This window comes from Enhydra lutris, unplaced genomic scaffold, assembly GCF_002288905.1.
Source record: "Enhydra lutris kenyoni isolate GAN:26980312 unplaced genomic scaffold, ASM228890v2 scaffoldscaffold6, whole genome shotgun sequence".
NCBI lineage: Eukaryota > Metazoa > Chordata > Mammalia > Carnivora > Mustelidae > Enhydra > Enhydra lutris.
In genome coordinates, this window is record NW_019154090.1 from 29956631 (window position 1) to 29979976 (window position 23346).

At 37.3% G+C, this 23346-nt stretch overlaps 1 protein-coding gene and 1 pseudogene across 2 annotated transcripts in view; both read right to left on the reverse strand.

Annotated features, from left to right (window-relative positions):
- The window catches only part of LOC111141352 (ring finger protein 24), a 39684-nt gene that overhangs the window by 10712 nt on the left and 5626 nt on the right, over positions 1–23346 (reverse strand). For both annotated transcript variants that reach the window (XR_002640194.1, XM_022493832.1), the window contains exons 2-3: positions 10422–10464; positions 8086–8127 (exon numbers count right to left, since the gene is read on the reverse strand). Coding sequence is in view for 1 of the 2 variants with exons in the window: in XM_022493832.1 (XP_022349540.1) it covers positions 8086–8127; positions 10422–10464 (85 nt within the window). In the remaining variant the exon portion in view is untranslated. The remainder of the gene's footprint in view (positions 1–8085; positions 8128–10421; positions 10465–23346) is intronic.
- LOC111141354 lies at positions 478–733 on the reverse strand (annotated as a pseudogene).

Consider the following 23346-nt stretch of genomic DNA (forward strand, 5'->3'; position numbering starts at 1 on the left):
TTTTTTTTTTTTTTTTTTTTTTTTTTTTTTTTTTTTGTGATGCCTTCATCTGGTCTTGACATTAGGACCTGCCAGAATGAGATAGGAAGAGTTCCTTATCACTTTTCATTTTCTGAAGTCAAAGAATGCATCCTATGATAATGTCAGCCCTGCCAGAAGCTGGGATAGGAATATATATACTTACTGAGTGGTCAGTCTATAGATACTTGAGTTTGCCTGTTTTACATGTTAAAAGTCAGAAAAGTTCTTAACTCATGGTATCTGCAGAAAGCAGAAGGAAACTGGGTGAGGTACCGCCGAAGTAATTTTTTGCAGCTTGGGGAACAGCAGAAACTGCAAGTCCGTGGGGACAGTAAGACCATCAAGATGTGATGGCTTCAGACTCAAACAGACAAGATCACATTTGCTCTTGCTTTGTTTTGTATCCAAAATGTGTTTATTGGGATGGTTTCCCACTCATCTTGATTCAGGGTGCTTTTAGTGCTGCTTCTGTCTGAAGGAACATTTTTCTATACACCTTGCTTTTTTCCTCCTGTAGGTTGTCAGAGGACAGTGGAGCAGTTAACACACAAAACTACCATTTGTGCCTGACCTGACTAAAGTTGGTGGTGCTTTTATAGCAACCCGGGCATTTCACATTTGTGGAGTAGGAAATGGGGCTCTGCACTAGGTGCTTCTTGTGTTTCCTCATCTCTCATGGAGAGGGATGGAGGAGATTCTTTGTGAGGGGCATGTTCTTGTGGGGAGGTTGTCACCATGGGAAAGGCTAGGGTCACATTCTTTCTCTATGCTCAGAACCTGGATAACATGCCCATGTCCATTCTACTGAACTTTTAAATTTTATTTGAGAGAGAAAGACAGAGTGAAAGAGAGAGAGTGTACACACACGAAGGGGGAGAAACAGACTCCCTACTAGGCAGGGAGCCTGATGAGGGGCTGGATCCCAGGACCCTGGATCACTGAGCTGATGGCAGACACTTAACTGACTGAGCCACCCAGGTGCTCCTCTACCCAACTTTCTTAAATCAATATTTCTACAAATGCAAAATAAGGAATGCCTTATTTAAATTTTTAAAAATGCGAGTTCCCTTGCTCTTCAGACAATTATATGAAGTAACAAACATCTTAGTAATCTTGCCATCTTGTATACTGATTCCATTCACAATACACTGAGATTATACCCATAAATCAGACATGTTTGAGGGAACAATGGCTTTATGGAAACTACAGATGTATATTGGACTAGTATTCACCCAGTGCACAATCTCTAAAATGCCCAAGAAGATAGGCTTTGATAATTTCCAGGTGGCTAATACTGTCTATAAATTGACCTCAAATGCAAACTGGGGAATAGAGAGTCATGTGGGGAAGACAATGTCACACACACAAAAAATCACACAGCTCGGGTGATTCAGCCAAATGGTTTTCTTTTAAATAGATTCTATGGTGGGCACTCATTATCATTATACGTTCCCCGAATGGTTATGAGGATATCACATCTTCTGCAAAGGTAGCATTTCTAGTTCAGAAGTATCATTTAAAGTTGGAATCTTTGAAAGCTACAAAAGAACCTAAAGATGGTTGTGCTATTCAGGAAAGATCCAACTTTCCTGCTCCAAACTGAAATATAGTGGGCAGTCCCTTCCATGGCCCTCATGTATTCACGTCCTTGGTCCATTACTGTACATGCCTCATTGACTTATGACCTTCTCTCCCATGGGATCACTGTTCCTTGGTCAAACTGGTGGACTATATTCTATCCACTCAATCTTTAGGTTCCTCTATACTGTCAGTTCCTTTACATGCTTTTGACTTTTGTAGGTTTTTTTTTTTAAACTATTTTTACAATCCAAACAAACCTGGGACAAACCTCAATTGGGCTCCAAATATTTGTATACTAATTTAAAAGCAAAATTTGTATACTAATTTAAAAGTGATTTATAAGAAGACTTATCAGTAGTTCTAGAAAGACTGAAAAGGTTTCAATCTCCTCCTACATAACAAAAGGTTGTGACAAAATCTGCACTGCCAGAGCCACTTCCTCACTGGAGCAGAGGGAAGGGGATGAACCTATGGGGAGGTAGGAGAAGAAGGAAAAGATGTTCTTTCCATAGGGGGCAACTCCAATGGGTCCAACCTTTTTGTAGTCTCTTCTTGTGGAAAGCAGGGCAGAGAAGAGCCACAGCATGTCTGTTACACCACTCTTCACTCACTCCCTACCTGACTTGGGAAAACTGAACTAAAGATAGCTCTTCCTAGTCCTTGTGCAGCTAGGATCCCAGCTGCTGCTGAGATGCATAGGGGAACAGGGTCTCCTACCCTTCTGTAGATACAAGCAATATGTGATGGAAGAGGGGATGGACCTAATTCAAATCCAGAAGTTACATGGATGGCTCTACCACTGTACTGTGGATGTGAACTCAGGGTTCTACAAGACTATGTGACCTCTGGTTCATACAGCCACAACAGGTGGAGGAGGCCTTCTCTGATGTGGTGGCAGGACAGAAAAAGTGCAATGTGGAAACAAAATCTGGATGATGGCTGAAAATTTACCAACCTTGGTGAAAGACAAACCTACATATTTATCAAAGTTGACTAAACCACAGACAGGATAAATCCAAAGAAATCCATGCTCATATATATCACAATTAATTGCTGAAAACTAGACAAAGAAAAAAAAATCTTGAAAGCAGCTGGAGAAAAAGGACATATTACTGATAGAGGATCAAGGATTTGAATAACTATGAATTTCTCACTGGAAATCATGAAGGCCAGAAGGAATTGGCACATTTTAAAAGTGCTGGAAGAGGGCGCCTGGCTGGCTCAGTCAGTTAAGCGCCTGCCTATGGCTCAGCTCATGATCCTGGGATCCTGGGATTAAGCCCTGCACTGTGCTCCCTGATCAGTGGGGAGTCTGCTTCCTCCTCTCTCTCCCCTCCCTGCTTGTGCTGTCTTGTTCTCTAATGAGTAAATAAAATCTTTAAAAAAAAAAAAAAAAAAAAAAAACAAGTGCTGAAAGAAAATACGTGTCAACCCAGAGTTCTACCAAATAAAAATATCCTTTAGGAATGAAGGTGAAATAAAGACATTCTCAGATGAAGGCCAACTAGTAGAATTCACAGCCAGCAGATCTGCTCTAAAAGAAATGCTAAAGAAAGATCATCAGATAGAAGAAAAATGGAATTAAGAAGGAAATTGGAATATTAGGAATGAAGAACAACATAAATGATAAATATTTATCACTATTCTTCCTCTCCTGAATTCTTTAAAATACATTTGACAATTTTAAGTAAAAAAATACAACACTGTCTGATGGGATTTTCAATGCATATAGATGTAATATGATAGCTATTGCATAAAGGGAAAAAGATAAAGGGATCTATATGATGGAAGGTTTCTACATTCCAACTGAAGTGCTAAAAAGTTGATTCTAATTATTTATTTTATACTCCACTAAAATACTACACAAAAAGATAAAGTCAAAATCATAATAGATACTAAAAATGGATTACTAGGGGTGTCTGGGTCACTCATTTGGTTGAGCGTTTGCCTTTGGCTCAGGTCGTGGTTCTGCGGTCCTGGGACTGAGCTCTGCATTGGGCTTCCTACTTGGTGAGGAGTCTGCTTCTCTCTCTCCCTTTGCCCTACCCCCCTCTCATGCTCTCTCTTGTGCTCTCTTGAATGAATGAATGAAAAAAATGTTTAAAAAAAGAAAAGTGAATTACTAAAATGGATTGCTAAAATGTTCAAATAACCCTAAGAAGGCAGGAATAAGGAAAAGGAAATACAAAGAGAGGGAAAAGCAGAAGACAAATAATACAGTATTAGACCTAATTCCAAACATCAATAATTGTCTCTAATGTAAATGGTCTAAACATACCAATTAAAACAAAGATTGGCAGAGTGGGTTAAAGAAAAAAAAAAAAAGCCCATAACCCAAACTTATGCTATCTATAAGAAAACTCACTTCAAATATAATTATATAGGTAGACTGAAAATAAAAAGATGGAAAAAGACATGCTACGCAAACAATCAAAAGAAAGCTAGAGGTGCTACATATTTTTTTTAAAAAGGAGTTAATTCTTTTTATTTATTTTAGAGAGAGAGAGAGAAAGGGCAAGCTCGTGAGCACAAATGGAGAGAATCTTCAAGCAGACTCCCCACTGAGTGGGGAGCCCGATGCAGGGCTTGATCTCACCACCCATAAGATCATGACCTGAGCTAAAACTAAGAGTCAGATACTTAACTGACTGAGCTGCCCAGACACCCCAGCTAGAGGTGCTATATTAATACTAGGCATAGATTTCAAAGCAAAGAAAACTACCAGAGATGAAGAGGGTATTACAATTTCAATAAAAGTATCAATTCACCAAGAAGACCCAATCCTAAAAATCCTAAATGTGTATTCGGCTAACAACAGAGCCTTATATAAATAAATAAATAGGTGGAAAGACATAATATGTTTATAGATTAGAAGACTCATGGTAAAGATGCCAATTTTCCCCCGATTTATAGACTTAATGCAGTACTAATAAAAAATCCCAGCAGGATTTCTTCTTTTTTGTAGATATAGACTAGCTGATGCTACAATTTATGTGGAAGAGTGAGGAATTAGACTAGCTAAAACAGTTGTGGAAAAGAATAAAGTTGGAGGATCATACTGCCTGATTTTAAGATTTATGAAGCTATAGTAAGCTTTATTAGTAAAGCTACATTAAAACTGTGGTGTTGGAGAAGGGATGAGTGTATAAATCAAAGGAACAGAATGGAGAATCCAGAAATAGTCACAAAATATGACCATTTGATTTTTGACAAAGGAAATTTAATGGAGAAAGCTACCACTCACCAAACTAGAGCTGGGGACACTGTGGTGAACAAATCAAAGACTAAGTGCAAACAGGGGCAGATCATAAACTAATACCAAGCCTCTCAGGCTTCTCTTGAAGAACCCCAGATCTAGCAACAACTAGCCTATATTTTCACATGGCAACAATCAGCTAGAGCTGAGTGCTGGCAACTTCTTTAACAGGACCTACATGTCCCAGTGTGTCACAGCACCCTTCTGTTTTTGATACCAAGACTTTATTAGATGCCATATATTAACCCACTTGCATGACAGTTCCGTTGTTTCTCTCAGATCTCCTTCTGTATATCTGTGTCTCTATGAAAAGATGGAGAGATAAACAAAAGTAGGAAAGACTATGGGTACTGAGAGGACATTTTCTTCACAGAAGGACAACATATTCTCGTGTTTTGATTATGTACATGTATCTCCTTAGCTTCACTTAGTATAAGTGTTGTTTGACTCCTATACTGGTAGGAAAAATTAAGCAAAAATGATATAGTGACAGCTATAGAGCCAACTGTCTAAGAAGCTGGGTGGGGGCTGGTACCTGGGCATCTCAGTCTACAAGGTCCCAGGAAGTCTCCCTTAGGGGAGCAAAAGCCAAGGAGAAGCTGTCTGCTCAACACCAGGACCTCCAAAAACTTCTCAGCATATATCCCAGATAACACACAGCACCCACTGCATACTTCAGTATGACTTTCTCATTTATAGTCCCCTCTACCAGACTGTTAACTGCTTAAGAGCAGAAATTAGTATTTTATGCTTATTTGCATTTCTCTAGTTTAGTACAGCATTGACATGTTTTATGTATCCAGTAACTCTAAAATTATTATTATTTCAGAGAGGGAGAGAATAGGGAGAGAGAGAATCCCAAAGATGCTCCACACCCAATGCAGAGCCTGACTTGGGGCTTGATCGCACAACCCTAATACCATGCATGACCTGAGCCAAAACCAAGAGTTGGACACCTAACCAACTGAGCCACCCAGGTGCCCCAACTCTAAAATTATTTTAAAAGTAACATATTAACCTATTTTCCTTCCTTAAGAACCATTACATACAAAACTAACATCTTTTTTGACCAACTTCCCCTAATCTTTTTTCTCTTCTCTTCCTCCATGTAACTATGTGTCATCCTCAAACCCAATAAAACACCTTGTAGTATGCATATATATCCATGAACAATATGGTATTTAGTTCAGTTTATATGTCAAATAAACATTTATATCACTTTGTGACTTGCTTTGTTTTGGATCCCACTAGAGATCTGTCCCAGTTGACACATTTACAGGTAGAGCTCAGTCCTTAATTTTGCCTCCTTTATAGTACCCTCATTGTACTCTAACAGGTTTCCTTGCTTCCCTCCCTCTCTTTTGGGTAATCTTCCAGTATATCATGTTTTATTTATTTACTCACCACTGATGGACATTTAGTTTGTCTTTGATATTTCACTACTGTAATTATTCACTAGTAACAGTATCCATATTAAAATTCCACATGCTAACACAGGACCAAACTCTTACCACTATAATTAGGATACAGGAATGCACACATACACAACACAAAAGTCTGACAAAATAGTTTCATCACCAAGAAATGCAACTTGAAAGGACCAAATGAATTGCAAAAAGTGCCTGACTGTTTCTAGAAACAAGCTGTAGAGCAAGGTTAGGTTATCCTAGCTACCAGTTTCAACACACAGCACCCTCGGCATACTTCTCCCCAGATAATGGGGAGAAGGGATCAGTAGCTGGTCAGACTCGGGGGAAGGGGAATGGGTGGGTGCCAATGGGATACTAACTCCAATGCATAGTGATGCGATGCAATGTCCTCATTCAAGATAAAGACTCGTTCTAATCAGTGGCTCACACCAATGAGGAAGATTTCTGCTCCTGAGGAACCTGGTTGTTTAATACTGGTAAAATGTGTCAGAATATAATCTTTACATTTATGGTCCTCAAAGAGACCTCAAATAGAAACGAGATCATCCTCTATTACTTCATGTTAATTTTGGGAAAATTTAAAAATCAAACAGTAAAAATAAATAAATAAATAAATAAACAAACAAATTAATTAATTAATTAAAAAAATCAAACAGTAATTGATGCTTTGGGTTTAATCCAAGGTTAGGTCTAAAATGCTGTAATACAGCAACTCTTTGATAAAAAAATATGCAAAAAGAGCAAAGGAGCAGTAGACATTTTCAAAGTGTTTGACAATAATATAAATCATTCTTTTTTTTTCCCAAGATTTTATTTACTTATTTGATAAAGGGAGAGAGCGCACAAGAAGGGGGAGTAGCAGGCAGAGGGAGAGGGAGAAGCAGGCTTGATCTCAGGACCCTGAGATCATGACCCGAGCCAAAGGCAGACACTTAACCGACTGAGCCACCCAGGCACCCCTAAATCATTATTTTATTATTATTCAAATAATTTTACAAATCAACTCTCTTTGAAGAGACTAGCAATGAAGTTGTCCCACAATTAGATTACATAAGACAGATATTATAATGTACAGCTTTCCAAGTCCTTGTTTCGCAAACCAATTCAAAAACTTGGAAAGGAAGGAAGAGAAAAGGGCCCTAAAATTAAAAATTCTGAAATACTGTAGTCAGAGATGAACTAAGGAGTAAAATGAAAAAGAATTATTACAGGCAACGTGCCTGAAGGTGTACAGCAGGATACACACACACTTTTGTATTCACGTTACAAAGCGTGGTAGCATAATAAACACCTGGGAACCAACCATGCAACTACATCACTAGATAATCCCAAGGAATCATATCTCCCCTTACATTCTTCTCTATTGTATTCTCTTGCCTCACCTCCCCAAACTCCCACCCCCATGAAGTAATCACTGCCTCTTTTGTGCCATTTATATGAAGGGATTACTAGGAACATTTTCAAGAATGAAATTAGTGCAAATTCATCTTGAGTAGAAAAACTAATTTATACTCACCTCCTCATATCAGGGATAGCACAGAGCATTCCTACTGCTATGAAATCTATGACACCACCATCTCTATTAAAAATCTTCTCACAATTAATTAATCTCCTCTCTTAAAGTCATCTCATAATTGATTTTTATGTGACCTCACCCTCAAATATTCTATTAAGCAGATCAAGATAAGCTTAACTTTTGTTAACTTCTCAAAATAAAGATGGTTAAGCATACCACAGCATATTATTTCTATTAGATAACAGCTTGAGAAAAGATTAAAATACTTATAGGCAACTTACCTCATGTAAATTCAGTTCTTTTACTTTCTCTTTTAATATAACCTGTAAGACAAAAAAAAATGTTATGCCCATTTAAATCTATAATTTAAAAAATTCTCACTTTACTCAAACATATTTTTCTTTTGTATATGTAGCTCATTTCTCCTTCTGTGCAATATTGGAGAAAACCTCTTTTACTGAGACAGAACATTTTAGCCATATTTTTTTTAGCAAAATTTTTAACTTGAGCAGCAATGCAATGTTCTCCTGAAAAGCAATTTTAAAATCCCCTTGAGTATATAGATTAAATTTCAGGAAAAGACATAAATACATGCTCATCTGGACCAAGTGCTAACTTAGGAGGACAATAAATGAAGTTGACTCTCATGATTCACTAAAACACAGTATTAACTGATAGAACTGACTGATTTTTAATTTATAAAAGATTAAAAAATAAAGTCAATGGGGTGCGTGGGTGGCTCAGTGGGTTAAAGCCTCTGCCTTCAGCTCAGGTCATGATCCCAGGGTCCTGGGATCAAGCCCTGCATTGGGCTCTCTGCTCAGCGGGGAGCCTGCTTCCCTTCCTCTCTCTCTGCCTGCCTCTCTGCCTACTTGTGATCTCTGTCTGTCAAATAAATAAATAAAATATTAAAAAAAAATAAAGTCAAGCTTAATTTCCAAGTTTTGCTTATTTTTATACATCATTATCCTCAGAAAATTTTAGCTCGGCCCAAAGTCATGTAAATGAACTTAAAATTCACCCAGGTGCTATCCCTAACCTGATTTTGTGGTGATTGGATACCAGTTTAAAAAAAATGACAAGTGGCAAGAGGGCAGCAGATCACTATTTAAAAAGAAAATTTCCAGGGTTTCCTGACTGGCTGTTGGTAGAGCATGTGACTCTTGATCTTGGGGTTGTGAATTCAAGCCCCACAATGGGTGTAGTGACTACTTAAAAAAATAATATCCTTAAAAGATAAAAAAATAAAATAGAAAATTTTGGAGAATAAACAGATTATTAGGATTATATGCTATCTTAAAGTGAAAAAATAGGCAAGTGAAATTTGGGGGAAAATCTCCCAGTTTTGAGTATCTTACATTCTTGAACCAAAAATCGTTTTCAGGGAAAATCACATTTTCAGAAATCACAACCTAAAGCTACCATCCAGCTATGTGGGGATATACTAAATTTCTAATTCAGTATATTTTAAAGACCACTTTACTGTCTCTCTTGTTACTCTATTAATTCTATCAGTCAATTTTACTTGTTAAATGACATTAAGGCCAATTTTACTTTCTAATTAGCTTACATAAAAATATCCTATAGGTTGTCAAGTTTATGATAATACTGAAAAAATTTTATAATAATATCGAGACGAAAGGATTCATTAATTTAGAAAAGTAGAACATTCAACTCTGAATCTCACATGAGACCTATGGGGAAGTACACTGGGTTACCTATGAACATCAGTGTGGACATTCTAAGGAACTCGACAAGGAGCTCAGATTTTCTAGAGTCATAAACAAAAGATGGACAAAGAGATACATAATCCTAAAATGGTGACATGGTCCTGCAGCATCAGTGTTAGCAAGGTTAAAGACCCAAGCAAACTAAAGCTTACCCTACCACTCCACAAAAACAAACAAAAAACAAAAACAAAACAAAACAAAACAAAAAACCTAAAACCAGAAAGCAAAAAAAACTAAGGACAATAAAAATAATTTCAAACTTTGGACCAAGAGAAAATTAAGGAACACCTAGGCCTACTGTTTGGTGTCAATGGTGGAATGTTAACAGATGACACATGGAAGAAAAAACAAATTTTACTTGGCCATCAAGAAAAGCTAAGTTTATTCCCTCAAAGAACAAATCAATAAAGGAATGAAAGTACAAAGTGTAGGGATTAACAGCAATGACCCAAATATTTAGACTTCTGGTTGTGTGACATGAGAAGGAGGAGGAGATGAGATCACTATAATGCAACTGTTCACCTCTGAGGAACTGATACGTCTGCTAATGGAAGAGGTAAAAAATTCATTTAATGGAATCTCTTAACTCCACTAGATTAACAGTGATTTCAAGGATTATAAACCATAGCATTTCCTTTTAGCAGTGTTGGCTAAAGTTCCTGTTATATTATTATATCATCTGAACTTCAAATAATATGAAAGAAATTACTTAAAGTGAAGTTGATCTATTTTTGTACTGCAATCTGGAAGTGAAATGCTAAAATGAACAAAAGTAAATCCAGTCCCAGCTAAACTATGAGTGGAAATCGAAATTCTTATTTTTTGGTACCAAAAAAAAAAAAAAAAAAAAAAAAAAAATCAAGGCCAATCTGAAGTAAATTTCTTACCTGTTTGTAGGCATAAAATTCTTTGTGTGCTTGATGTCTTAGCCTAAAAGACAGAAATAAGCAATGCGATGTTAAGGTTTTTAATAGAACAATTTGATAAAGATCTTAAACAGATTTTTGATATTAATTCAAATAATTTATGGTTTAAAATCCCAAATCTTTGTCCTGAAAAACACGCAAATGACGTATCTGTTATCATGTTATGAGAAAGTAGCCAAAGAACCATAAAATGTTGTTATCCAAATGTTAAATTCAAGTGAAATCTCATTAAAATACATCTTAGCACAATAAACATTTTAACGAAGAAGGCTCAATTCTATTTATATTGGTAACAGTCCACTTGTTCTAATAATATTTAATGTATCACTTCTTCTTTCCCGATTTGGATGCCTTTAATTTCTTTTTGTTGTCTGATTGCTGAGGCTGGGACTTCAGCGGAAAAGCTCTGTTTTTCTCCATTGAGAATGATATTCGCGGTGCGTTTTTCATAGATGGCTTTGATGATATTGAGGTATGTACCCTCTATCCCTACACTGTGAAGAGTTTTGATCAGGAAAGGATGCTGTACTTTGTCAAATGCTTTTTCAGCATCTATTGAGAGTATCATATGGTTCTTGTTCTTTCATTAATGTGTTGTGTCACATTGATTGATTTGTGGATTGAACCAACCTTGCAGTCCTGGAATTAATCCCACTTGGTAGTAGTAAATAATCCTTTTAATGTATTGTTGGATCCTATTGACTAGTATTTTGGTGAGAATTTTTGCATTTGTGTTCAAACAAGGATACTGGTGTGTAATTCTCTTTTTTGATGGGATATCTGTCTGGTTTTGGGATCAAGGTAATGCTGGCTTCATAAAATGAGTTTGGAAGTTTTCCTTCCATTTCTATTTTTGGGAACAGTTTCAGGAGAATAGGAATTAATTCTTCTTTAAATGTTTGGTGGAATTCCCCTGGGAAGCCGTCTGGCCCTGGGCTCTTGTTTGGAGATTTTTGATGACTGCTTCAATCTCCTTACTGGTTATAGGTCTGTTCAGGTTTTCTATTTTTTCCCGGTTTAGTTGTGGTAGTTTATATGTCTCTAGGAATGCATCCATTTCTTACAGATTGTCAAATTTGCTGGTGTATAGTTGTTCATAATATGTTCTTATAATTGTATTTCTTTGGTGTTGATTGTGATCTCTCCTCTTTCATTCATGATTTTATTAATTTGGGTCCTTTCTCTTTTCTTTTTGGTAAGTCTGGCCAGGGGTTTATCAATCTTATTAATTCTTTCAAAGAACCAGCTCCTAGTTTTGTTGATTTGTTCTATTGTTTTTTTGGTTTCTATTTCATTGATTTCTGCTCTGATCTTAATGATTTATCTTCTCCTGCTGAGTTTAGGCTTTCTTTGTTATTCTTTCTCCAGCTCCTTTAGGTGTAAGGTTAGGTTGTGTATTTGACACCTTTCTTGTTTCTTGAGAAAGGCTTGTATTACTATATATTTTCCTCTCAGGGCTGCCTTTGCTGTGTCCCACAGATTTTGAACCGTTGTGTTTTCATTAGCATTTGTTTCCATTATTTTTTTCAATTCTTCTTTAATTTCCTGGTTGACCCATTCATTCTTTAGAAGGATGCTCTTTAGTCTCCATGTATTTGGGTTCTTTCCAAATTTCCTCTTGTGATTGAGTTCTAGCTTCAGAGCACTGTGGTCTGAAAATATGCAGGGAATGACCCAATCTTTTGATACTGGTTGAGACCTGATTTATGACCCAGGATGTGATCTATTCTGGAGAATGTTCCATGTGCACTAGAGAAGAATGTGTATTCTGTTGCTTTGGGATGGAATGTTCTGAATATATCTGTTATGTCCATCTGGTCCAGTGTGTCATTTAATGCCTTTATTTCCTTGTTGATCTTTTGCTTGGATGATCTGTCCATTTCAGTGAGGGGAGTGTTAAAGTCCCTTACTATTATTGTCGATGTGTTTCTTTGATTTTGTTATTAATTGGTTTATATAGTTGGCTGCTCCCATGTTAGGGGCATAGATATTTAAAATTGTTAGATCATCTTGTTGGACAGACCCTTTGAGTATGATATAGTGTCCTCCCTCATCTCTTATTATAGTCTTTGGCTTAAAATCTAATTGATCTGATATAAGGATTGCCACCCCAGGTTTCTTTTGATGTCCATTAGCATGATAAATTGTTTTCCACCCCCTCATGTTAAATCTGGAGGTGTCTTTGGGTATAAAATGAGTTTCTTGTAGACAGCATATTGATGTGTTTTTTTTTTTTAATCCATTCTGATACCCTGTGTCTTTTGATTGGGGCATTTAGCCCATTTACATTCAGGGTAACTATTGAGAGATATGAATTTAGTGTCATTGTATTGCCTGTAAGGTGACTATTACTGTATATTGTCTCTGTTCCTTTCTGGTCTACTACTTTTAGGCTCTTTGTTTAGAGGAACCCTTTTCCTGTAGAGCTGGTTTGGTGTTTAGAAAATTCTTTCAGTTTTTGTTTGTCCTGAAAGCTTTTAATCTCTCCTTCTATTTTCAATGATAGCCTAGCTGGATATAGTATTCTTGGCTGCATGTTTTTCTCGTTTAGTGCTCTGAATATATCATGCCAGCTCTTTCTGGCCTGCCAGGTCTCTGTGGATGAGTCTGCTGCCAATCTAATATTTTTATCATTGTATATTACAGACTTCTTGTCCTGAGCTGCTTTCAGCATTTTCTCTTTGTCACTAAGACTTATGAATTTTACTATTAGATGATGGGGTATGGACCCATTCTTACTGATTTTGAGGGGGGGGGGTTTTCTGTGCCTCCTGGATTTTGATGCTTGTTCCCTTTGCCATATTAGGGAAATTCTCTACAATAATTTTCTCTAATATACCTTCTGCTCCCCTCTTTCTTCTTCTGGAATCCCAATTATTCTAATGTTGGTATCTTATGGTATCACTTATCTCTTGAATTTTCCCCTCGTGGTCCAGTAGTTATTTGTCTCTCTTTTGCTCAGCTTCTTTATTCTCTGTCATTTGGTCTTCTATATCACTAATTCTCTCTTCTGCCTCATTTATCCTAGCAGTAAGAGCCTCCATTTTTTGATTGCACCTCATTAACAGATTTTTTTATTTCAACTTGGTTAGATTTTAGTTCTTTTATTTCTCTAGAAAGGGCTTTTATTTCTCCAGACAGCATTTCTCTAATATCTTCCATGCCTTTTTCGAGCCCAGCTAGCACCTTGAGAATCGTCATTCTGAACTCTAGATCTGACATAATACCAATGTCCATTTTGATTAGGTCCCTAGCCTTCAGTACTGCCTCTTGTTCTTTTTTTTGTGGTGAGTTTTTCCCGCCTTGTCATTTTATCCAGATAAAAATATATGAAGGAGAGAATAAAATACTAAAAGGGTGGCAAAGACCCCAGGAAAATGTGCTTTAACCAAATCAGAAGAGTCCCCAAATAATGGGGGGAAGAAAGGGGGTAAAAAGTTCAGAAAAAAAAATTAAAAAAAATCTATAAAAAAGAAAATATATATTTAGACTGGTGAATAGAACAGAGTCACCCACTTAATTTTGGGAGTATTTTGGTCTCCTAGAAGAAACTACATCCCCAAATTTTAAGAATGAAAAACATATATATATATATACACACACACATACATACACAACATAAGGGTAAACATGATGAAGGGATGAAATATGACTATAAAGATGAAAAATTTTAAAAAATTTTTCTAAAAAAAGAGTTGGTAAGTTGCTTAGGAGAAAAAAAAAAAAAAAGGAAGTGGAGAGAATTTGCTCAGGCTGGAAACTAGAACAAAGCCCAGTGCTAGATTTAGGGTATATTTTGATCTATTAGGATAAGTTGTATCTCAAACTTTTTTAGAAGAAAAAACCCTATGTGTATACAAAAAATAAAGTTAGACACAATGAAGGATAAAATATGACTATAATAATGAAGGCTCAAAAAGATTTTTTTTAAATGAAAGGTATTGTTAAGATAAACTAGTTAGAAAACATTAAGAGAAGGGCGCCTGGGTGGCTCAGTTGTCGGGCGTCTGCCTTCAGCTCGGGACATGGTCCCAGGGTTCTGAGATCGAGCCCCGCATTGGGCTCCCTGCTCAGCGGGAGGCCTGCTTCTCCCTCTCCCACTCCCCCTGCTTGTAGTCCCTCTCTCACTGTCTTTTTCTCTCTCTGTGTCAAATAAATAAATAAAATCTTAAAAAAAATTAAAGGAAAGAGTAAAAGTTAAAAAAACTTTAGCATAAGAAAAAAATAAAAAAAACTTAATTAACTTTGCAAGACTAAAGAATCATGGGGAGAAAGCCATGAATTCCATGCTTTGCTTTCTCCTCCTCTGGAATTCCACTGTTCTCCTTAGTAAGTGAACTTGGTCTTGGCTGGATTTCTTGCTGATCTTCTGGGGGAGGGTCTTGTAGTAATTCTCAAGTGTCTTTGCCCGAGGCAGAATTGCACAGCCCTTACCAGGGCCCGGGCTAAGTAATCCGCTTGGGTTCACTTTTGGGAGCTTTTGTTCCCTGAACGCTTTCCATCTGGAGGATGGGAATGAAAATGGTGGCCTCCTAATCTCAGGCCCGGAGGAGCTGAGAGCTACGGGCCCCACTCCTCAGTGTGCCCTTGGAGAAAAGTGCTCAATCACGCCCGTCTCCCTGGCCTCTGGCCGCGCTCCGTGCTCACCCAGCCTGTGACCAAGCATCTCTGTCTCTGGCACACAGCCCCGCCTGGAGTCTCCAAACCCAGCAGATCCCTGCACTCCTCCAGGGGGGTCTCCCTGGATCTTATGGGGTGCCTGCTCAAAGAGCAGTGGCCTGACTGTGCCACGGATCACAGCTTAAGGTAACCCCTAGTTGAGAGCTCACTCCTTAGCTCCGTCTCTGTAGCTGGCTTCCCTGCTCTAATACCTGCGAGCTCTATGACACTCAGACACCCGGATTCTTCTGTGACCCCGGGGACCTGAGACCATGCTGTCCCCATGTGGGCTTCACCCTGGCTTAGCCTCTGGAGAGATGTCCCTCAGTAGAGCAGACTTTTAAAAGTTCTGATTTTGTGCTCCGTTGCTCCGCCACTTGCTGGGAGCCGGCCCCTCCCCCCGCAGTCTATCTTCCCATAGCTTTGGAGTCACTTCTCCGCAGGTCCTACCTTTCAGAAAGTGGGTGATTTTCTGTTTCTAGAATTGCTGCTCTTCTTCTCTTCGATCTCCTGTTGGATTTGTAGGTGTTCGGAATGGTTTGATAAACTATCTAGTTGATCTCCTGCTACCTGATGTCGTCTCAGCCTGCTACTCCTCTGCCATCTTGACTCCTCCCCATCCCAATCCCATCTTGTTTCATTTTTTCCTTCCCTATCCCCCAAAGTCCCCACATTGCCTCTCAAATTCCTCATATCAGGGAGATCATATGATAATTGTCTTTCTCTGACTGACTCATTTCGCTCAGCATAATACCCTCTAGTTCCATCCATGTCGTTGCAAATGGCAAGATTTCATTTCTTTTGATGGCTGCATAGTATTCCATTGTGTGTGTGTGTGTATATATATATATAAAACATCTTTATCCATTCATCTGTTGATGGACATCTAGGTTCTTTCCATAGTTTGGCTATTGTGGACATTGCTGCTATAAACATTTGGGTGCACGTGCCCCTTCGGATCACTACATTTGTATCTTTATGGTAAATACCCAGTAGTGCAATTGCTGGGTCATAGGGTAGCTCTATTTTCAACTTTCTGAGGAACCTCCAAGCTGTTTTCCAGAGTGGCTGCACCAGCTTGCATTCCCCACCACTGTTGATGAATAACTGAGGTTACTTCCAGTTTGGGGCTATTGTAAATAAAGCTACTACGTAAATTCTACATCTTTTAGTGGACATATAGACTCAATTCTGTTAAGTATACACTGAGGAGTAGATCTGCTAGTCAAAATGCTTGTACTAATTGCTATTCCTAGATATAATGCACTAGAGCTCTTGTTCTTTCACATCTTTGCCACTACTTGGTAGGATCAGTTAAAAAAATTTTAGCCAATCTGGTAGGTATTCAGTGGTATCTCATTTCAGCTTTAATTTGCATTTCCCAATTGATGTTCAGAACCTTTTTAAAAGCTTATTGTCCATTTGGATAACTTCCTTTATAAAATGCCTGTTTGAGTCTTTAAAAAATGAGCTACCTTTTCCTTATTGATTTGTAGGAGTTATTTATATATTTCAGATGCAAGTCCTCTTTTGGGTCTACGTACTGCAATTATCTCCTACTCTATGGCTTGTGTTTTCATTCTTTTGATGGTATCTTTCAATGAACAGAAGCTTTTAATTTAAGTCCAAGTATAAACTCTTCCCAATAATGTCAGTTCTTTTTGCATCCAGATAAAGAAATCCTTGCCTACCCCCAGATCAGGAAGATATTCTCTTGTGTGTATGTGCAAACAATTTGTTATTTTACCTGTCACATTTAGGTATCCATCCAAAATTACTTATGATCCATCTGAAATTAGTCTTTATATATGATGTGATGTGTAGGGGTCAAGATTCTTTTTATCCACATGCAGATTTTCATTTGATTCATTTGATTCATTCATATATTGATTCATTTATTTATATATATGGGGTTATTATTTAAAAGACCCTATTTTTCCTATTGCATAGCAGTGGCATATCTGTTGTAAGTCAGATCCAATATGTAGGTCTGTTTCTAGAGTTCTATCTATTCCATTAGTCTGTTTGTCTATTCCTGAATACTGGGTTGAAAGTGTCAAAAATTCATGTCTGCTAGAACCTCAGAACACAATTCTATTTGGAAATAGAGTCTTTGTCGATTATTTAGTTAAAATGAGGTCACATTAAATCCAATACGACTGGTGTAGAAGAGGAGAGGACATACAGAGACACAGGTAAGAAGGCCAGGTAAGAGAGAAACAGACTGAAATCATGCAGGTATAAGCCAAAGAACATCAAAGATTTCTGGTAACTACCAGGAACTAGGTAAGAGGCCAGGAAGGATTCTCCCCTAGAGCCTTCAGAGGGAGCATGGACCTGATGACATCTTGATTTCAAACTTCTAACCTCCAGAACTGTGAGATTAGAGTTCTGTTATTTTTTAAGCCACTTGGGTTTGTGGTACTTTGTTACAGCAGTCCTGGGAAATGATGCACCTGGTGTCATTACATTAGTTTTTGTTTTGTTTTGTTTTTAAAGATTTTATTTATTTGTCAGAGGGAGCGAGCACAGGATGGGGAGTGGCAGGCAGAGAGGGAGAAACAGGCTCCTCGCTGAGCAAGGAGCTGGATGTGGGACTCAATCCCAGGACTCTGGGATTACCACATGAGCCAAAGGCAGACATGTTGTCACTGAGCCACCCAGGTATCCCCACATTAGCTTTTTTTTTTTTTTTCTTTTAGCTTCTAGTCTGAAATAATTTCGGACTTACAGAAAAGCTTCAAAAAATAGAGTTCACATATACTTTCCTCCCAAATTTTCCAATGTTCACAACTTACACAATCATTGTACGATAATCAAACCCAGGAAATTAACACTGATATTATTACTATTATTTTATTACTATTATATTATTTATTATTTATTACTATTATATTATTATCATAATATTAAACAAACTTCATTTCAATTTCAAACTTTTTTTTTTAAAGATTTTATTTATTTATTTGACAGATGGAGATCACAAGTAGGCAGAGAAGCAGGCAGAGAGGGGAGGAAGCAGGCTCCCTGCTGAGCAGAGAGCCTGATGTGGGGCTCGATCCCAGGACCCTGGGATCATGACCTGAGCCAAAGGCAGAAGCTTTAACCCACTGAGCCACCCAGGCGCCCCATTTTTCAAACTTTTTTTTCATTAACGTCCTTTTCCTGTTCTTTTATCCAATCTAAGATCCTACCTTGCATCTATTTAGGTCTCCTTAGCCTCCTCCAATCCCTGACAATTCTTTAGTTTTCCCTTGACTTTCAAGATTTTGACACATTAGCCATGATCATTTGGTTATGGTGGTGTCTACTGGGTCTCTCCACTGTAAAAGTTACTATTTCCCTTAGGGAGCCTGGGTGGCTCAGTGGGTTAAGCCTCTGCCTTTGGCTCAGGTCATGATCTCAGGGTCCTGGGATCAAGCCCCGCATCCAGGCTTTCTGCTCAGCAGGGAGCCTGCTTCCCCCCTCTCTCTGCCTGTCTCTCTGCCTACTTGTGATCTCTATCAAATAAATAAATAAAATCTTAAAAAGAAAAAAGTTACTATTTACCTCTTTGTGACTGATCAATCAATATCTTGCAGGAGAGATGTTGAAACTATACAAATACCCTATTTTTTTTCCCTCAAACTTTTGCCCACTGATTTTAGCACCCATCTTGCTTTCAACAGTTACTATAGTGGCTGCATGGTGATAGTTTTGTAGTTTTCTAATTCCTTGTATATTAACTAGAATTCTTCTGTATGGAAGAGATGTCCCATCTTCCTTATTTATTTATATCCGTATTAACTTGTGGATATTTGTTTTAGTCTATGGGTTATAATTCAGTAAGATCATTATTTATTTTGTTGCTCAAACTGATTTGGGTTTGGCCTTTAGGAGCTCCACCAGGCTGACTTGTGTCCTTTCAGCTTGCCCTTACCCTTTTCCATGCATGTCCTTGCTTACTCGTATGAAAAGGTGTTCCAAGCTCATCTTGTATTTCCCATGCCCCAGTTGTAGAATTAACCACTTCTTCGAAAGAGTCTTGGTTCCTTTTATTAAAGAATAGTATTTAGAAACCAAATTCTGGGTGCTAGATGAATAGCACTTTGTTTTAAATACTGGGGCTTTGAAACAAGTTTCGGGTCTGATAGTGTTAAGTCCTCAAGCTCTGCTTTTAACTACTGTCTTGGCTATTCTTGATCCTCTGCACTTCCATATAAATTTAATGAGGTAGTCAGTTTCCACAAAAAATCTGCTGGGATTTTAACCGAGGTTGTACATAGAATTTATAGATCAACTGTGGGAATAACTGACATCTTGCAAGTCTAAGTTTCCAAACTATCAACATAATATATTCCTCTGTTTGTTACATCTTTCTTCCTTTTTTTCTAGGTAGGGCACTTGTAATTTTCTATATTTTGATTACAACATCCTAGTACTTGTGAAGTGGATCTCATAGTGGCTTTAATTTTCACTTCCTTTATGATCAATGATCATAAAGATGAGATCCAGATGTTCTATTTGAACATCTTTTCATGTATTTCTTGGCCATTCATATATCCTTTTTGGGAAAATGGCTATTTATTTAAGTCTTTTGTCTATTTTAAAATTGTCTTTCGTCATTGAATTGTTAGAATTTTTAAAAAATATACTCTGGTTATTAAATCCTTATCAGATATATGAATTGGAGGGATGCCTGGGTGGCTTAGTTGGTTAAGTGTCTGCCTTCAGCTCAAGTCATGATCCTGGGGTCCTGGGATCGAGCCCTACATCAGGCTCCCTGCTCAGTGGGATGCCTACTTCTCCCTTTCCTGCTCTCCCTGTTTGTGATATCCGTCAAATAAATAAATAAAATCCTAAAAAAATGATATATGAACTGGAAATATTTCTCTTCCATTCTGTAGATTATCTTTTTACCTTTTTTTTTTTTAAATAAAAGATATATTTATTAGAAAGAGAGAGAGAAAGAATGTGTGCAAGTGAGGGCAAAGGGAGAAGAAGAGAATCTCCAGCAGACTCCACGCGCGGAGTCTGAAATGGGGCTCAATCTAATGACCCCGAGATCATGACCTGAGCCGAAATTAAGAGTCAGACACTTAACTGACTAAACCACACAGGCTCCTCCTTTATTTTTACTTTCTTGATAATGTTCTCTGATGCACAAATGTTTTTAATATTTGTGAGTCTTATCTATTCTTTCTTTTGTTGCTTGTGCTTTTGATGTCAAATCTAAGAAATCATTGCCAATCTAAGGTCATCAAGACTTACCTATTTTCTTCTAAGAGTTTTTTTCCTTGAAGATTTTATTTATTTATTTAAGAGAGAGTGAGAACAAGTGTGAGCACAAATGGGGGATGGGGGCGGGCAGAAGGAGAGGGAGAAGCATGTTCCCCTTTGAGCAGGGAGCTGACTGGGCGGCTTGATTGCAGGACCATGAGATCAGGACCTGAGCTGAAGGCAGACACTTAACCTAATGAGACATCCAGGTACCCCTCATCTGAGTTTTATAGTTCTAGCTCTATTATTTAGGTTGTTGATCTATTTTTTAGTTAATTTTATATAGGGTGTATTCAGCTTCATTATTTTGCATGTATTACTCAGTTGTCCCATCATTTGCTAAAGAGACAATTCTTTCCCCCATTGAATGGTCTCAACACCCATGACAAAAGTTAATTTGTCATAGATGTTTGGGTTTTTGTACTCTTAATTCCACTTCATTATTTTTTTATGTCTATTCTTATGCCAGTACCACAATGTTTTGATCACTATAATACTGCAGTTAAGTTTTGAAATTGAAAAGTCTGAGTCTTCCTCTTTTGTTTTCCTTTTTCAACACTGTTTTGGCTATTCAGGGCCCCCTGCAGTTCCAGATCAGCTGAGGGTCAGTTTTCCCATATAAAAGGCTACTGGAATTTTGATAGGGAGTGCAATGAACCAGTAGGTTGCTTTGAGAAGTACTGCCAACTTAATAATATTAAGTCTTCTAATCCATAAACATACAGAATGCCTTTCCATTTATTTAAGTCTTCTTTAATTTCTTTCAGCAGTGTTCTTGTAGTTTTCAACGTACAAGTAAGTCTTCTACCTCCTTGGTTAATTTTATTCGTAGGAAGTTTATTCTTTTGGATGCTATTGTAAATGGATTGTTTATTTTCTTTTCAGATCATTCCTTGCTGATGTATAGAAACACAACCAATTTTTATGTATTGATTTTGTACCCTGAAACTTTGCTTAATATGTTAGGTCTAGAGTTTTTTTTGTGTGTGTGTGTGTGTATTCTATGGGATTGCCAATACTATACAGAATCATGTCATCTGCAACAAGATAGTTTTGCTTCTTTCCAATTGGATGCCTTCTATTTCCCTTTCTTGCCTAACCACTCTGGCCAGAACTGCTGATATAATGCTAAACAGCAGTGGTGAAAACAGATACCTTTGTCTTGTTCCTGATCTTAGGGGGAAAGCTTTCAGTCTTTCACCATTGGGTATGATGTTAATTGTGGGTTTTCTTGTGTCAGTTTTGATGCACTACATTTTTTTCTAGGAAAATATCCAATTCAACTAAAATTTCAAATTTTTTGGCATAAAGTTGTTCATAATATACATTTTGATCTTATAATATTTGTAGGATTTATAGTACTGTCCTCTTTTTCATTTTTTAAAAAAAGATTTTATTTTTAAGTAATCTCTGCACTCAATAAGGGGACTGAACTCAGTACTCTGAGATCCAGAGTCACACGCTCTACTGACTGAGCTAGCCAGGGGCCCCACGTTTCTGATATTAGTAATTTATGTTTTCTCTCCTCTCTTTCCTGATCAATTCTTTCTGGAGATTCATTAATTTTGTTACTCTTTCCAAAGAATCAGCTTTTGGCTTCAATGATTTTATTATACATTTGTTTTCTATTTTTCTATTTCATTGATTTCTGTGCCTGGGTTTTTAATTTTCTTCCTCTACTTTCTTTTGGATTTAATTGGCTTTTTTTTTTTTAAAGCTCTATTAAAGGAAAACATATAACTGGTTTTCAGCCTGTCTGTAAAATATATTTTTAAAACTATGAATTTCTCTTTCTTAGGTCTAATTTATTACTCATGTAGTTCAAATCATCTATATCCTTACTGCTTCTTTTTGTCTGCTTGTTTTTCAAGAAAAGTGCTCAGTACATTTTCATGTAAAGAATAAAATGAATTCCATTAGAGTTCATTAAAATGAGGCTGGATCTGCATATTTGTTTGACTCTTTTAGTTGGATCTACATATTTTTCCAAAGCATCATTATATCCAACCACAGCATAAACCAATTTGTGCTCACCTTTTTCTTTAATCCATGGTTCATAATTCATCGCTTCTAGGAAATCCTCCTTAAATTAACTTCACCTTTCTGATCATTCCTTTACTCTAAGTTCCATTAATTACCTAATATTTTACATTAAACTGTTTTATTTTGCATTTGCTACACATTTAACAGTTACCTTTTTGCTATTCCTTCCAGGAAACATACTAGTAATATAGATTGTGACTTACTTGGTGAAAAGAGGTGAGAATGGGGAATAATACTTTTATTTCCTTTTTCTTATATAGTTTGTGATCCATTATTTAAAAGAAAAGCAAAATAGGTACCGTCTTCATTAAAAAACTCCAGGTTCAGATGCAAATCTGTCTTTTAAGAGTGATTATGAAATTCTAAAATTGTTATTTTGAAATGAAGCCTAAGAAACACAACTGATTATTGTTTAAGGTTAAGAGCACATATTCTGGGGTCAGACACAAATGGGTTTGAGTCTCAGCTCTACCCAATTTTTATCTGTGTGACTGTAAGATAATTATTTAACTTCTGTAAAATAAAGATAATAAAATTACCTAGTTCAACTGCAGTGCACAGCACAGGGGCTGAAAGACAGTAAGTGCTGAATAAATACTGATTCCTAAAGAAGTATCTAAGAGGGTGTGATTAACAATGCTGAATAGTAGGGCGCCTGGGTGGTTCAGTTGGTCAAGCAACTGCCTTTGGCCCAGGTCATGATCCCCGAGTCTCAGGATCAAGTCCCGCATCAGGCTCCCAGCTCCACAGGGAGTCTGCTTCTCCCTCTGACCTTTTCCTCTTTCATGCTCTCTCTGTTTCTCTCTCAAATAAATCAATAAAATCTTAAAAAAAAGAAAAAGCTGCATAGTGCTGGAGAAAATTATAAAACTGTATAGCTGATGGCCACAATAAATCTGTGGTCTCCATTCTCTGTTTAGACTCT